The sequence below is a fragment of the Pelophylax lessonae genome (assembly GCF_965119305.1).
Source record: "Pelophylax lessonae genome assembly, chromosome: 13".
Taxonomy (NCBI): Eukaryota; Metazoa; Chordata; class Amphibia; order Anura; family Ranidae; genus Pelophylax; species Pelophylax lessonae.
This window is the reverse complement of record NC_138780.1, coordinates 148,220,609-148,236,403: the sequence shown is the minus strand read 5'-3', so window position 1 is coordinate 148,236,403 and position 15,795 is coordinate 148,220,609. Positions and strand designations below refer to the sequence as shown.

General features: G+C 40.1%; 1 protein-coding gene across 4 annotated transcripts in view; it reads left to right on the top strand.

Annotated features, from left to right (window-relative positions):
* KCNH5 (potassium voltage-gated channel subfamily H member 5) overlaps positions 1-15,795 on the top strand; it is a 510,054-nt gene that overhangs the window by 352,150 nt on the left and 142,109 nt on the right. For all 4 annotated transcript variants that reach the window (XM_082242615.1, XM_082242614.1, XM_082242613.1 and 1 more), the window contains one exon: positions 1,159-1,358. In XM_082242615.1, the coding sequence (XP_082098741.1) occupies positions 1,159-1,358 (200 nt within the window). The remainder of the gene's footprint in view (positions 1-1,158; positions 1,359-15,795) is intronic.

Here is a 15,795-nt window from a genome sequence, read left to right as displayed (position 1 = left end):
TCTATGGGTGGCCTGGAGTAAAGGTCTACAGTTATTAACAGCATCTCCAGCGACCCCCCCCCCCCCAAGTTATAAAATAAGCTTACTTACAGTACCTTGAACCATAGGTGTGCACAGCCTATTGCATTAGGGTGTGCACATCAAAGTTCAACACATATGTGTGTGTGTGCGTGTGTATAAAAATACTGAGGGTTTCAGTAGGGCAGAGATTAATGTCAGAAGGGCAGTGGATTATGTCAGTAGTTTTTAATTGTATTTTATTTTTTATTATTTGTTACGATTTTTTTCTTTTTTTTTACAAATGTTTTAGGAGCCCCATTAAGGGGTTTTGGTGAAATATCAAGGGTTTAAACAGGTAGAACCTGCGCCTACTCTTTGCGCCTATGCCTTCAGCCAAGCTGTGGAGCTTTAAAGCGGAATTTCACCCAAAAGGGGAAATTTGCTTTAAGGCCTCCTCCTCACCCTTCTTTGACATTTGCCATTTTTTTTTGTGGGGGGGGGGGGGGGGGCAGGTGCTTGTCAAAACCAGTTCCCACTTCTGCTCAGATTACCTTCCTCTCCGCAGTCTTTCTGAAACATGTCACAGGCATGTTGCAAGGCTCACACATGTGCAGTGGGCAGCCAGCTGTGAAGCTGCAAGCTGTCACAGCCAGATGCCCACAGTTTAGATGTCAGGGTCCCAAGATGGTTCCTGGCACCCCCTCGCGTGAGCACAGCACAGGATCCTGGGACAGGTGAGTGTCTGATTTTTATTTTTCATAAAAATGACTGGAGCTCCTCTTTAAATGTTGATTAAAGGAAATTAAGGGAGACTTGTCATGAGTGAATCATGAAGGCTGCCATGTTTTACCATTTCTTCTGAAAGTGCTAGTTGCCTGACTGTCATGTTGATGGTTTGGCTTCAATGATTGCTGAGTCACCACACGTATAGAAATAAGTAATTCTGACATTCATTTACAGCATACCTATTCCTGGTCTGTTTGTACAGACACCACTGACCAGACCCCTTTGGCAACAGGCCGTTATAGGAGGTCAGCAATGGCAGCTCTGCTACTTCTGTCATGGCAAGGTCACTTTAACTGTAGTATAACAACTGTTATCACAACTGTTCATTGATATCAGATTTTTAAAGGTTGTTTTGCATTTCCTTTTTTGCAGCACTTCTATATGCAACTATTTTTGGAAACGTGACCACCATTTTCCAGCAGATGTATGCTAACACTAACCGCTACCATGAGGTGCTGAACAATGTGCGTGACTTCCTCAAGCTTTATCAGGTCCCCAAAGGCCTCAGCGAGAGGGTCATGGATTATATCGTATCAACGTGGTCCATGTCAAAGGGAATTGACACAGAAAAGGTATGAGCGCATGAAAAAAACACTTGCACTATACATTTTATTTTATTTTTATGTCACACTGGAAGTAGATAAACTCTTAAAGGAAATGTATACTCTTTTTGCATATACTGTATATATCTGTATGCCTATGCTCAGGACTAAACACTTGAAATATTGCATATGAATCTTTCATACTTGTATAGCTAACATTAGTGGGAGCCCTAGGCTCTTATTCCTTTTTGCTTCTGTTTTCATGGCTTCAGTCCTGAATATATGCCTGTTTACAAACCTCAGTAGCTAAAACCCACATTTACATACAACTGAATAAGTCAGAGGATTGACAAGATTCACCTCTCTCCTGGCCTGTTCTTTTCAATCTCTTTCAATCAGAGAAAGACAATCTGAAGGCAATCAGCCTCTGCTGTGCCTATCTACCAAACCCATAATGATCCAAGCCAACGGTATTACAGGTGCAACCTGTATTAAATGTTTATTTGTAAAACTACGATTTTATTTGGACTTTAAAAAAAAAAAAAGTTTAAAAACTCATAAACCTAAAACTGACCCAAAATGTATATTCTTTTTCTGTAAGAGAACAGTTGGTTGTGCAGGCAAAATCGATCAACTTTTGATAGTTCTGGACACTGTTCTCATCACAAATACATGAGCATATTGGTTGTCAGATCATATGGGTTTCATGTAGCAGAGCCTGATTGGCTCCTAGCATGGACTTTACATCTTCAAGCCCAATTGTTTTTGTTTAGGAGACGATAGACCCAGTTCTCAAAAGATTTAGATACTTATGCTAGTTGCAAGTGAAAATAAAGTTAAGGAGGAACTTAACTGTATCTGAGTACCACAAACTGAAAAAACGATTTAATTAATTTTTGATTTTCAAAGTCACCCATCCATCCATGCCTCCATGCTTTGTTTTGTTGAGCAATCACTTTTGAAAAGCATCCCTTGCTTTTCTAACTACAGACATCTTGAGTAAGGGCAGATGATTCTTGTAGCATTTGCTTACTGGAATCCATCTGACCTTAACTCATGCATGCAGACAGGAGGGTGTGCCTAGCTAAGAAAACCCCTCCACCAATTGAAAGAAAAAATACTCATGAAGACTCATGGGATATAGAACATAATTTTGGCCTAGGCTGGAAACCAAGAAGCAACTGAAGAAATGTAAAAAAAAAGGTTAAAACATGTAAATTAAATATACGGTACATTCATATCTATGTATTTCTAACAACACTCTCTTAAATGCCTGAGAACTTTTGTCCAATTCTTGCCTGATAGATTATTCTAACTGCTCAACGGTCCTGGGTCTTCTTCGTGGTATTTTTCATTTCAAGATGCGCCAAATATTTTCAGTTAGTGAAAGGTTTGGACTGCATACAGGCCATTTAAGCATCCAGACTCTTCTACAAGAAAGCCATGCTGTTGTCATAGGTGCAGCATGTAGTTCAACATTGTCCTGATAAAATATGCAAGGCCATTGGGGGAGTTTAACTAAAACTGAAGAGTGCAAAATATGTTGCAGCTGTGCATGGTAACCATCAGCTTCAAGGTTTTATTGTCAAAGCTTAATTGACCAAGCTGAAGTTAGAGGCTGGCTACCATGCACAGCTGCACCAGATTCTGAGTGCTCCAGTTTTAGTAAATCAACCCCACTGTCTGGATAAGAGAATATGCTGCTCTAAAACCTGGATGTACCTTACAGTATTGATGGTACCTTTTCCAGTTGTGCAAGCTGCATGCCCATTCCTCCACTGATGCACCCTCATGCCATCAGAGATGCAGGCTGTTGAACTGAGCACTGATAAGCCAGATGTTCCCTCTCCTCTTTAGTCCAGGGGACGCAGCACTCATGGTTGCCAAAAAGAATGTCAAATTTGAATTTGTCTGACCACAAAACAGTTTTCCACTTTGCAACAGACCATTTTAAATGAGTTTTGAAAGAAATGCGATGGTGGCATTTCTGGATCATGTTCAGATATGGCTTCTTCTTTTCATGACCTTAACCTTGCATATTTGGATGGCACAGCAAACTGTGTTCACACACAGTGATTTTTGGAAGTATTCCTGAGCCCATGCAGTGATGTCAATCACAGAATCATGCCCAGTTTTGATACTGTGCTGTCTAAGGGCCCAAAGATCACTGGCATTTAATATTGCATTTAGGCTTTGTCCCTTGCACACACAGATTTTTCAAGATTCTCTGAATCTGTTGATGATATCATGTACTGTAGATGATGATATGTTTAAAGTTTTTGCAATTTTACGTTGAATATTATTTTGAAATTGTTATTTGAAATTTTTAGACGCTGCTTTTCAGACTGGTGAACCTCTGCCCATCTTTACTTCTGAAATACTCTGATTCTCAAAGATGCTCTTTTTTTACCCAGTCATGTTATTGACCTGTTGCCAATTACCTCGTTAGTTGCAAAATGTTCTTCCAGCTCTTCCTTGGTAATGCCACTTACTTTGGCAACTTTTTTGTTGCCCTGGTACTTTTTTGAGACGTGTTACTGTCGTCAGTTTAAGCATTTCCTTGTTTTTTTCTTAGAATGCTACATTTTTTTCAGTTTAAACATTTAAAATATTTTCTATTGTGAATAAAATATGGGTTTACGAGATTTGCAAATCATTGCATTCTGTTTTTATGTGGATTTTACACGGCACCCAACTTTTTAGGAATTTGGGTTGTATATGGCAAATTTAAACTTCGTTCATAACACAGTGAGCATGGAGCAACATAGAGTTGTATTGTGAGAACACCCCAAAGGAAAAAGATGAAGAGTCTAGGTGATGACTTAGTGGCAACAAAGGAGGAATATTTATCTTGTTTCTTTGATGAAGTTCTGTGTCACTGTGGAGACCATATTTTACCTGCTTTCTGCGCTTCATTGAGTTCTACCTTTTAAGCTATTAATTACATTCCATTAATTTTGTTAACATTTTAACATCTTGAGTGGTTACCTGCCAAAAGCATCTTTATTCCACAGATGTTCAGATACATTTCAGTTAAAAAATTACTGAAAGCATCTATTATTCCTCAATGATCTGTAGAGTAATTTCAAAGATTTCAAGGACGGAATAAGACTTTCTTTGTAACTCTAAGGGGTCTTAAAAGAATGTTCTGCACATGACTTATCAAAGTTACGTAACTGACTCTGTTCCTCCACAATAAGTAGAGACCGCTCCATAGGATACTTTACATTGCATAGCGCATCTATCATTTTATGAATGAGTATAATGGAGAGCAAATATTGATATCTATTCTCCATCATAAATGAATCCCTGTAGACCTGTTAAACCCCAACTCTATCCACACCATTTGTTCTGACTAGGGTGGGGAAGGGTGAGACCTTCTGTAAGTTTTGCTGGAAGAAGTAAGAAAAACAAGAATCATAGAAGTCTAAAGACAGCATGTTTAGATGGCTAAATGATCCCCCCATATTAGTGCTTAAAGTAATTATAAATCCTCATTGTTTTTTTAGTTTAACACATTGAGCACAACATAAACATTCCCTGTTAAACTATTTGTTAAAATTCTTACCCCAGCATTTGCAGTTTACATTTGTAAATGCTGCTGGCTCCTGCTCTCTGTGCTGCTTCCCTGGACTTCAGGAAAGGATTAACAATAAGCAGTGCAATCTCTTTGGGAGGAGGGAGCAGCAGGAGAGTGCCTTGCCATCCTAGGTTACAGGGCTATGTGTTTCTATTGATGTACAGCATGTAGAAGGAGACAACTCTAGTTCTTGCATGCCAGGGTGGCTCCATAGGATGCTGAAATAGAAAGGAGCCACCCTGAAGCAGGAAAAATGGGGCAGTGGTCATTCCAGCTTAGACTTGGCACAAAAGCAAGGATTAAAAGATAAAGAATCCTCATACTCATTAAGTATTAAATTAGCTGATAAAAGTGCTTAAAAGAACTGAAAGTTAATTTTCACAATAAACTGCTGGTTTTAAAAGAATATTGGACTCTTGTGGCTTTTTAGAAGGTTACATCAACTCAAGAATAAACTAGCACTTTAAACCAAAAGCATGCTTAAAGCAGAACGTCACCCTAAAAGGGAAGTTTAGCTTATTTGCATCCTTCCCCCTTCACTGCCACATTCGGCTCATTTTGGGGAAAGCAGGTACCTGATTTTGACAGGTACCTGCTCCAACTTCTGGGTCAGATCACTAAAGGTGATCTGTGAGGATGTTCAACCCCCTCCCACTTCCCCCCACATCCTTCTGGGACACACTACAGGTCCCAGAAGACTGCTGGATTATTCAGAAACCACAGCATAGCTCACACATTCAAAGTAGGAAATCGGAAGGCTTCCCCTACCTAAGATGTCGGTGCCTGCACCGGAAGTTGATTGAAGAATCGGTTTAGGTGCAGGCAGGTCAGTGTCCTTATATTAAAAGTCAGCAGCTACAGTATTTGTATATTATTTGTAATTATTATTTTTTTTTTGGGGGGGGGGGGCTGGAGCCCCTGTTTAAGCAGCTGGTTCTGTGTTCAGAGAGCCGTCTTTACTCTATAGCAGGGATAGGCAAACCTTGGGGACTCCAGCTGTTGCAAAACTCCAAGTCCCATAATGCCTAAGGGTGTCATGCTTGTGGTTGTCGGAGTCTTGCTATGCCTCATGGGACTTGTAGTTCTGTCCCTGCTCTATAGTATGGACTTCTCTTTACAACGAGGAACAAATTCAGATAATGTGTGGTTGATTTACTAAGCTTAAATAGGCTGTTCAGTTTTCAAAGGAAGTTGCACTTAGCAAGATAAATAACCCTAGAGCTTCGTGAATGGGGTGAAGTTTTACTTTGCAAAGTAAAAACAGCATTTTTTCAGGGACATGCTTGGATGAGGAAAGTCTGCAGAGCTTTACCCCTGCAAAGTGAACAGCTGTTTGCCTTTAGCTACCCCAGTGCCTCCAACCTACAGTACATCTGTTAAGTTTTTATTGTTGTCTGTGACTATGCTGAGAGGATTAGCTCTTGCAGGGACCGGCCAAATTTCAATCAGTGTTTGGCCATCCCAGTTTGACAGAAGTTGATTGTTTGATCGACTTCTGTTGAGCAAGTTGGAAAACATTTGTCAAATTAGCAGCTGGTGATCATTGTATTCCTACAGTAGGGGGTCCGGCATGGGGTACTATAGTCGTGACAGAGTCTTAACAGAGTTTCTAGCTCATTCCACTCAAATCAAATGAAAAAAAAAAAACATTGGATTGAGTGGGGCTTTAAACAGAGCAAATATGGGCCTGGACTGGTTCCTGAACTGTGTATACCGTTTTGTACTGATCACCCTCCCTGCAACCAAGTCTAAAACTCATGGGCATCAAAGAACCTTTTTGCAGTCATAGCATCACACAATACAAAGAAGTATTTTGGGGATTTAGAAAAAAATAACCCCATACTAGACATGTAGACATTATACGAGTAATGGATTTATTTGTATAGATCTAACATAGGATTTTGTTGTTATTGGATAGCCTGAGAGAACTTTTATAGCTTTTTATTGTGTGCTAGAACTTTTTCTGGTTGATGGGCTGATATGAGTAGAGCGATTTGGAGTGTTATCAAGGCATTATAAGTCATGTTTGGTTGGTTAGGTGTTCTGTTGTTGGATAGTCAGTTCAGAGGTCCCATTTGTTTTTGAGTTTGGGTAGTGTAATCACACTTCCTAAAAGTCAAATGTATATGTTTTTGTCATAGTAGTTTTGATTTAAGCACATGATATAGTTGTTTGGGTAGAACTGAGGAGGTTGTTTGTATGCTAAGTGAGTTTTTGACCATGGCGGTAAAGTCTTAATGTATTTTGCTGAAATACAGTTATTACAAGCTAAAAAAAGCATTCAAATAGACAGGCGCTCAGTTGTTGGGTTTTTCTAATAGTTTTATACTTACAACAGGAGAGAATGTAAAACCACTGGGAATTGTATTCCTTTATTGAATCTGTTCCACTCAGCCTAAAATCAGAGGTTGCAACCAAACTGAGAACCGCTTGTAATAATAAGGGTTTACAAAGATTGTAAAAAGTGTTTGATGAAAGTTCTCTTTAGATATTTCCCATAATCCTTTTTCTCATAGAAAAGATATGCAGTCCTTTCATTACACATCTGCCAAAGTTACATTTCTCCTGAGCTAGGAATAAAAAGTCAAGGCGGGTTTGCCAGTTCAGGAGTTGTGGCAAAGACTGGCACATCTCTTACCTCCAGCTGTAATCATTGAGAGATCTCCTAGGTTATGGTTGGCTTTTATACAATGAGTTGTCCATCATTCCATTCAAGAGGTCTTTGCTGCTGAACCGCTCAGTCAATGTGTGCCAATAGCGATCTGTCAAATAAAAGAAAAAGCGTGGGTTCCTATGGTAATGAACAGCTGCCCTGATTGTTATAGCAACAGATCGTCTAAAAATAATGCAGCTGGGGATTATCATGAAGAAAGCTGATACATAACTTTTAGAATGAGTAAAACGGCTTTGAGCAAATAATAAAAGTAAACCTTTTGTGGAATTGAAGTGAAGAAAGGTTTGCTTAGTAAATACAATTAACAGGATATTTCTATTCATATCGTGCTGAAGTCCCGAAAACTTTCAATAGGTGTTAAGCCAACCAAATATAATAAAACTTGAACTTTAAAGAAACCTGTGCTGAGAGATATGTGTAGGCTTCTGTTGACTTCACGTTGGCCTAACTTGTTACATGTTTGTTTCTAGCCAAAGACATTCAGGCCCCTAAAATGTTCAAAAGAAGTCAGTATCATTAACCACTTCTGGACCGGAAGGTTTTACTCCCCCCTCTTAACCACTTCTGGACTGGAAGGTTTTACCCCCTTAATGACCAGGCCATTTTTTGCGATTCGGCACTGCATTACATTAAGTGACAACTGCTTGGACATGCGACGCTGTACCCAAATAAAATTGATGTCATTTTTTTCCACAAATAGAGCTTTCTTTTGGTGGTATTTGATCACCTGTGCATATTTTATTTTTTGCGCTATAAACAAAAAAAGAGCGACAATTCTGCAAAAAAAAAAAAAAAACAATATTTTTCACATTTTGAAAAATATAACATTGTGAAAAATGAATGGTGCGCTAAATCCAAATATATGAACAATTCAATGTACATAAAATATAAAAAAGGTGCATAAATAAAATACACAAATAATGATGAGCCAGAACAAAAAGTCCCAAAAACAATGTGATGTAACTTCTTAAATAAATGCTCAAGTGATCATAAAGGTTCAAGTGATCATAAAGGTTGCCAGATGGTGCTGAATTCAAACTGTGACTTTAAATCCCTCCACCTGGTGAAATTCCTCCTTACCGGACGGATATAAAGTAAGTGCTAATCATTGTAATATTCCAAAATCAATTCCTGTGCCCACACAAAAGAAAATAGTGCTCTTCACCGTGCATGCAATAGCCAGCTTGGCCTCTTACCAGAAGGGTATATATATATAGCACTTTGCAAGCTCCTGGAGATAGTCCAACTGTCTCTATCCAGGTGAATCAATGCGATCAATTGGCAGGATTCAGCAGGGTTAATCTTTTCAGCTCCAGCAAGGACATGTAAAGTAATAACCACTAGATAGTGTATTACCCTTTAAATATCATTTATTAAATACTTAAATGCACTTACATGTATGCTGAAGAAATGGTACATGAACAAACAACGAAGCGGTGAGGATTTCCTATAATGCTCGGGTCCGGCTGCAGCACGGACTACGAGCGACGTGGTGACGGCACGCCTCCTTTCTGACGCGTTTCCTCCGATTGGATGTCTTCAGAGATAGGAGGTACTCGCGCGCCGTCACTTCCGTCCTTTTATGTGAAGGGGAGCCTCGTCACTTCCGGTGTCCGCAACAAAGTGCTCCGGAAGTCTACAATATGTCCCGTATATTAAACTATTTCAGTACATCTTTTGTAAATTTGATATCGGGATTCTCAGCGGGATAATACTGGTAATGCGGACTGTATATTTGTGGAAAATATTTAAGATTATATGCACCTTAATTCTCCGCCCACCCGATCCGTCCCGCTGACATCCGCTTTACTTCTATAAAGGAATTACGGAGTAAAATTTATAGAATGGTATGCTTCCACATCCATCCATATAATTTTTTTCCACAAACAAAATTTTGCTATATAACATTCCCTATAAAAAAATGTAAAAATCTAATTTTTTCATCATTTTAGGCCAATTTCAGTTCTGCTACATATTTAAAAAAAAAAAAAACAATAAGCATATTATTGATTGGTTTGCACAAAAGTTATCGCGTCTACAAACTACGGGAAATATTTATGTCATTTTTTTACTGGTATGGCCGCGATCAGCGATTTTTAGGGGTACTGCAATATTGCGGTATACAGATCTGACTCAACTGACATTTTTGACACTTTTGGGGGGACCAGTGACATTACTACAGTAATCAGTGATAAACAATATGCACTGTTACTGTAATAATAACACTGGCAGAGAAGGGGTTAACACCAGGGGTGCTCAGAAGGGTTAAATGTGTCCCTAGGGGGTGTTTTCTAACTGTGGGGGGGGTGGGCTTGCTGCATGAACACAGAGACCTGTGTTCCTAAAGCAGAGGACCACAGGATATCTGTGTTAATAACTGACAGAACAGCGGTCAGCCATGTTCTGTCTCCACAGGGAGCGATAGCTGGGTGCCCGGCGACCCTGTGGTGAATGCCCCTGCTAGAGGTGCCGCGAGGCAACGTACAGGTACGTCATTTTGCAAGACAGAGCCGACCTGCCACAGTAAAACTATGGTGGCTGGTCGGCAAGCAGTTAAATAAAACCCTTAAAATCAGTTGCACTAACATTTCTTGGTTCTGGCACCCAGCACTCAGGTATAGTGCTTGGGGTTTTCTGGTCCTGGCTCCACTGCTCAGCCTGGTGCCAAGTGAGCTGGACCTTTGATGTTATTTCTTCCAGTATGATTACAAGCAGAGGCCTTGATAGCAGCGCACTTCTAGTCCATTCACATTGTGTTCAATTAAGCTCCGATAAAGGGACATTTCTGCACCCCCCGAAACAGACTGTATACACTTTGGATTGTCCCCCTGACTTTTATTAGAACAAAGTTGTATCTGGATTTCTTATTTACCTCATTTACCTCATTTTCTATTTTTGTTACTTTACACTACAAGCCAAGGAAACTGTGCATATCCTCTGGGGTGTAAAAGCCAGCTGCCCAAATGATTTACATGAACATCACTACTTTAACCACTTCAATATCTGACATCCCCCCTCCTGCCCAGGCCAATTTTCAGATTTCAGTGCGTCACACTTTGAATGACAATTACTAAGTCAATTTTATCATTTTTTTTTGAGACAGAGCTTTTTTTTTAGTGGTATTTATTTAATCACCATTGTTTTTTTTTTTTTTACTTTGTGCTATACAAAAAAAGCCCAAAAGGTAAAAAAAAAAAAAAACATGTTTTTCTTAGTTTCCATTATAAAACTTTGCAAAAGAGTAATCTTTCTTCATAAATTTAGGCCAAAATTGAATCTGTTACATTTCTTTGGTAAAAATAACCTAAATCAGTGTATATAATTTAGTGTGTGTTAACGTTTGAGTCTACAAGCTATTCTACATATATTAGTAAGAGCCATGATGACTTTTTTGAAGTTGTAATTTTTTCCCACAATTCTTTGAAAGAAGAAATTTTAAAAAAGTTATTTCTCACTCATGGCATAGACATATTTGCAATTACATCCCAAAATACAATCTGCTACTCATCCCGAGTAGGGGACGCCACATGTGTGAAACTTGTTTTACAGCCTGGTGACATAGAGGGGACCAAAATCCAATAAGCACCTTTAAGCTCTCAAGGGGCATAAATTAGGCATCTAATTTCCTGACTACCTATTGCAATTTTGGAGGTGCTGGAGCGCCAAGACAATGGAAACACCCACAAGATGACCACACTTTGGAAAGAAGACAATCCCAACGTATTTCTTAGAGGCATAATGAGTCTTTTGAACATGTCATTTTTTTTGTCACAAGTTTTTGGAAAATGAGGAAAGAAAATGAAAATGTTTTTTACACAGAGTTGTCAATTTAGTAAGATATTTCTAAAATACAGCATTGACATACTTTTTGACGTCGTCCCAGAACGAGAGCCGCACCGCTCCACCGTCATTTGACGATGGGCGGGCGGCAAGTGGTTAAAGCCTCCGTACTCCAGACCCTGATCCAGGAATTACAAAACCTAGAGAAAACAAAAGCTTAGTTTTCACTCTGAAACACTGCTCTGAAGCCCCTTACTGTGAGACCCCTGTGTTGTCCTCAGTCCCGCTATCATTGTGGCAGGTAAAAGATCAGTCCAGGCGGCAGGCAAAAAACACGGTCGATTAACAGGCTGAGGTCAATCCAGGCGGAAGGCAGAAACATGGTCGATAAACAGGCCAGGGTCAATTCAAGGCCGATTAACAAGCAAGGGTCAGTTCAGGTGACAGGCAGAGGCAAGAACATGTAACTGGCCAGGGTCAGTTCAGGTGGCAGGCAGAGGCATGGTCATTTAACCGACCAGGGTCAGTTCAGGAAGCAGGCAGAGGCATGGTAAATTAACAGAACAAGGTCAGTTCAAGCGGCAGGCAGAAACATGGTTAGTATGAAGTTCAGGCAGCCAGAAATTGTTAAGATAGAGGGCATTAGAAACAGGGAAATGGCAGGCTCTCAGAAATATGTTCACCTTACCTTTACTTCTATCTTACTGAAATGTGATAATGTCGGAAGCAGTCTCCTATGCATAAGCTAGTTGCGAGGGACATTGGGGACAATGAGAATAGGTGACTCGTTTAACTCCATCTCTGCTACATACCAAACATTTTTTTTTTTTCTTGAGTCTTCAGTCTGTTTCTGTGGGTGGGATGCTAACTAGAAAATGTCTCTTATGCAGCCTGTTCACTGCATCAATGCGAATGTTTTCAGGTCTTGAAAGTTCAGAAAGGAGGCAGATCATTCCATGGACTTGTAATGACATGACATAGGAATTATAAATTGCCAATTAGGAGAGGAAACATTTTTGTATGAGTGGCAGGACCTTCTGCTAACTAGATAGGGCTGTAACATTTAGTCATTATAATCCATACCTCCCATGAACCTATTGTAATTCTGTATACCTCAGGCTTTTGGACTGGACCATGTCTTCCATGGAATATGAGGTGTCATTGTGGATGGAGGACAGGACATGTGCATCTTTGTTATCCCTTCATTCCTGAGCCAAAACGTCTTCATTCCTCAAACTCACTGACTCCCCACTTTGTAGCCTTGTGGGCACCAGCCTTCATGGGAAGCCCTTGCTGTTTGCGCTGTATCGTAGGCTAAAGTTTTCTGGAGGTAAAGGTGGTGAAAAAGGGGCAAGCCTGTGTAAAAGTTGTCCAAAATAGAGGTGGTACCCCTTTTGTAATAGTGGAAATGGAAGGTCCCACACAATTTTTCCACTGCCCCCCATATAGGTTAGGCAGTCAGGGGGCTGGAGCTAGCTATCTTTCCCTTCATATACGTGGAATGTATACATTTACCCTGTGGCCCTCTCACAGAGTTTGTATAGCTTCACTCTATATCTGGCCCTTCTACTAGAAATGTACTGTTTGATTCCCAGCCTGCCAGTAAAAGGGACTTGTTAACACAGATATGCTTGTCAGGAGTATACAACTGAGCAAATTTCTGGGAACATAAGTGGGCGAATTCTGTAGTTTATCATATCCAGGCTGATTTCAGGGAGGGCACAGTGTATTACCGCTAAAATGGAGGAAGCACATGATCATGTCATATCGTGTCATTGACATGACAGACAAATTCAGTGGCATGTGGTTAATGGGGTTCGTGGACCAGTAAGCATCTAATTATTTATTTTTTTAAGTCCCATGTTAGGTGTGAGGCCCAAAAATATTTTGAATTCTTCCAGTGTAACAGATCTCAATTCAAATGGATGGTCATAATATGAATTTGGGTTATTCATGATGTATTGCTGGGCAAAAATTTTGCTCTGGTCCATAATTGATTGAAAAAATTGTCTGAAAAATAAATAAAAAATGTAATTAGTGTAAAATTTTCTGTGTTGGCCTGAATGGCCGGCTGTTTGGTAAAAGGGGTGATAATAGCTAATGCTGAGTTAGAGAGAAGCCATAACAAATTTGCAAGTGCCTCTGGGAGGCACTTGGGCCCTAATTTTTTGCTGGCTGATGTAACACCCGTAATTCTTGGTGGCTGAAGTGACACCCCTCCACTAATACTGGTCCTTTCATCCAAGGGTACTGCTTGCCACTTCACCGGGATGGTGTACAGTGCTGCTAGTGATTGCCTACTCTTCAGAATCACTCATCCGTTTTGTATTTATCCTTTCTTCCTCAGATTCAGTTACTGACCCACTGCTTTCCGTGGGTTCATACTCCGAATCTGAATCTGACAGTAAGAGCTCCCCGCTGCTCTCATCTGTCCTTGCCAGAATCTGGAAGGCCTCCTCACTAGTGTACATTTTTTTCGGACACGGCGTACTCTGGCTCTGGTGACATTGGGACACTAGCTGCAATTAGGAACACAGTTAATGGCTGCACTGGTGTGGCTGAATCAGGGCACTGAGAGATGTTGCACTGGCATGGCCAATCAAGGCACTGATGATGGCTGCACTGGTGTGGCTAATCAGGGCACTGATGACGGCTGAACAGGTGTGACAAGTACACTGGCTGATCAGGGCACTGCTGTGAATGGTAGACTGGCTGATCAGGACCTCGTAACAGAGACTAAATAGCACTAAAAACCCACAATGAGTTTCAAGCCTTCCTCACCTTATTCTACCCAAAATTAGAAGACATTTTGGCTTGACATATACTGTAAGCAACTTATTTGCAGACAATATTTATTTTTGTAAAGCAACAGTAATTTCACAGGGATTTTCTACTTTCCCCCATGTTTACTCAATCCCTTTTGAAATATGAGGAAGCATATTCCTCCAAGATTCAATTTTTATGGTAATACAGCACTATAATTTCAGAGGACCAGTGTATTGCATTTTCGTCTCCCTGGACTAAGGCCTGTTTCATGTGGGCTTTAGCTTGTGTAGGAGCAGTATGAACAGCAAGCTTATATGAAACCTTCAGCAAGCTTTTGAAAGCTTTTAGAAAGCTTTGAGCAGCTTTCTTTAAGCCTTTAAAGTGCCCTTCAGCACCTGTTTGGAAATGTTATACACAGATCTGATTGTCACTTTAAACTAGCTGCTAGCAGGTGTCAGTAGGCTTTGAACATGATTCAAAAAGTGCTGTAGCCTGTAAGCAGCTGGTTTAATATGGCAATCAGCATTCCCATTAGGATCTGTGTTCAACATTTACAAACTGAAGCTGAATGGTAGTTTAAAAGCTTTAACAAAGCTCGCTGAAAGCTCTGTAAATCATTTGTAAAAGCTTGCTGTTCGTACTGCTTATATACAAACTGAAGTCCATGTGAAACAGCCCTTAAAGTGCTTTACAGTGTAATCTGTTCACATTTCCAGGACAGGTGTATTTTACAACAGATTTGGGGAGCCTCAAGGGAAAGTGCCTTAAAAAGTTGAGAGAAGATCGCTCCAAGGTGTATGTGTTACAACTCAAATTGGACATCATGATCACATCCAGCAGTCTGTGTACTTGCTGGAAAATACAGTTATTTGCAGTCCATTCTGCAACTTCTAGTTTACTTTCCAGAAGCCACCTTGGCATGCCACCAAAGATGTCTGGCTGTTCACATGGATGTCCATGAATGACATCCCTGTTGCTATGATTGTATGTATCACCATCAGATTACGCGAGGCAACAGGCAGAGTGAAATGCGCAGGTTAGGAGGACATTGGGTTGAGACAAAAGGGAATTTCTCATCCTCGTATTTCTCCCAGGTTTAATGGGTGCCATGCCTAGCTTTCAGATGTCACCTTTTTACCCTTTTCTTCCTCACCCAGCTCATAATTTTTCCAAATTTCCTAAATAAGCGTTGAATGTCTAACCTTTTTGTTCTGTTGGTGTAGTTGATTTCTTGAAAGAGCACCACAGTTTTTAAGAGAGCTTTCTCCTCCATAAATACCTAGAAATAGACTCTCACAACTGTGAGAAAGTCCAGAAGCACTGTCAGTATAAAGATAAATAGATTATCTTAGGGCTTAGAAGCCACCGTCTTTAATTTAAAAGTACACTGCTCAAAAAAATTAAAGGATCACTTTGAAAACACATCAGATCCTAATGTTGAAAAATATCATGTTGGATATATATACTTATGTGGACTGGGTAATGTGTTAGGAATGAAAGAATGCCACATCGTTAGATGGAAATGAAAATGATTAACCTACAGAGGGCTGAATTCAAAGACACCCCGAAAATCAAAGTGAAAAAATGATGCATCAGGCTAGTTGGTTTTGCTGAAATTTCATTGCAGTAACTCAAAATGGTACTCAGTAGTTTGTATGGCCCCCATG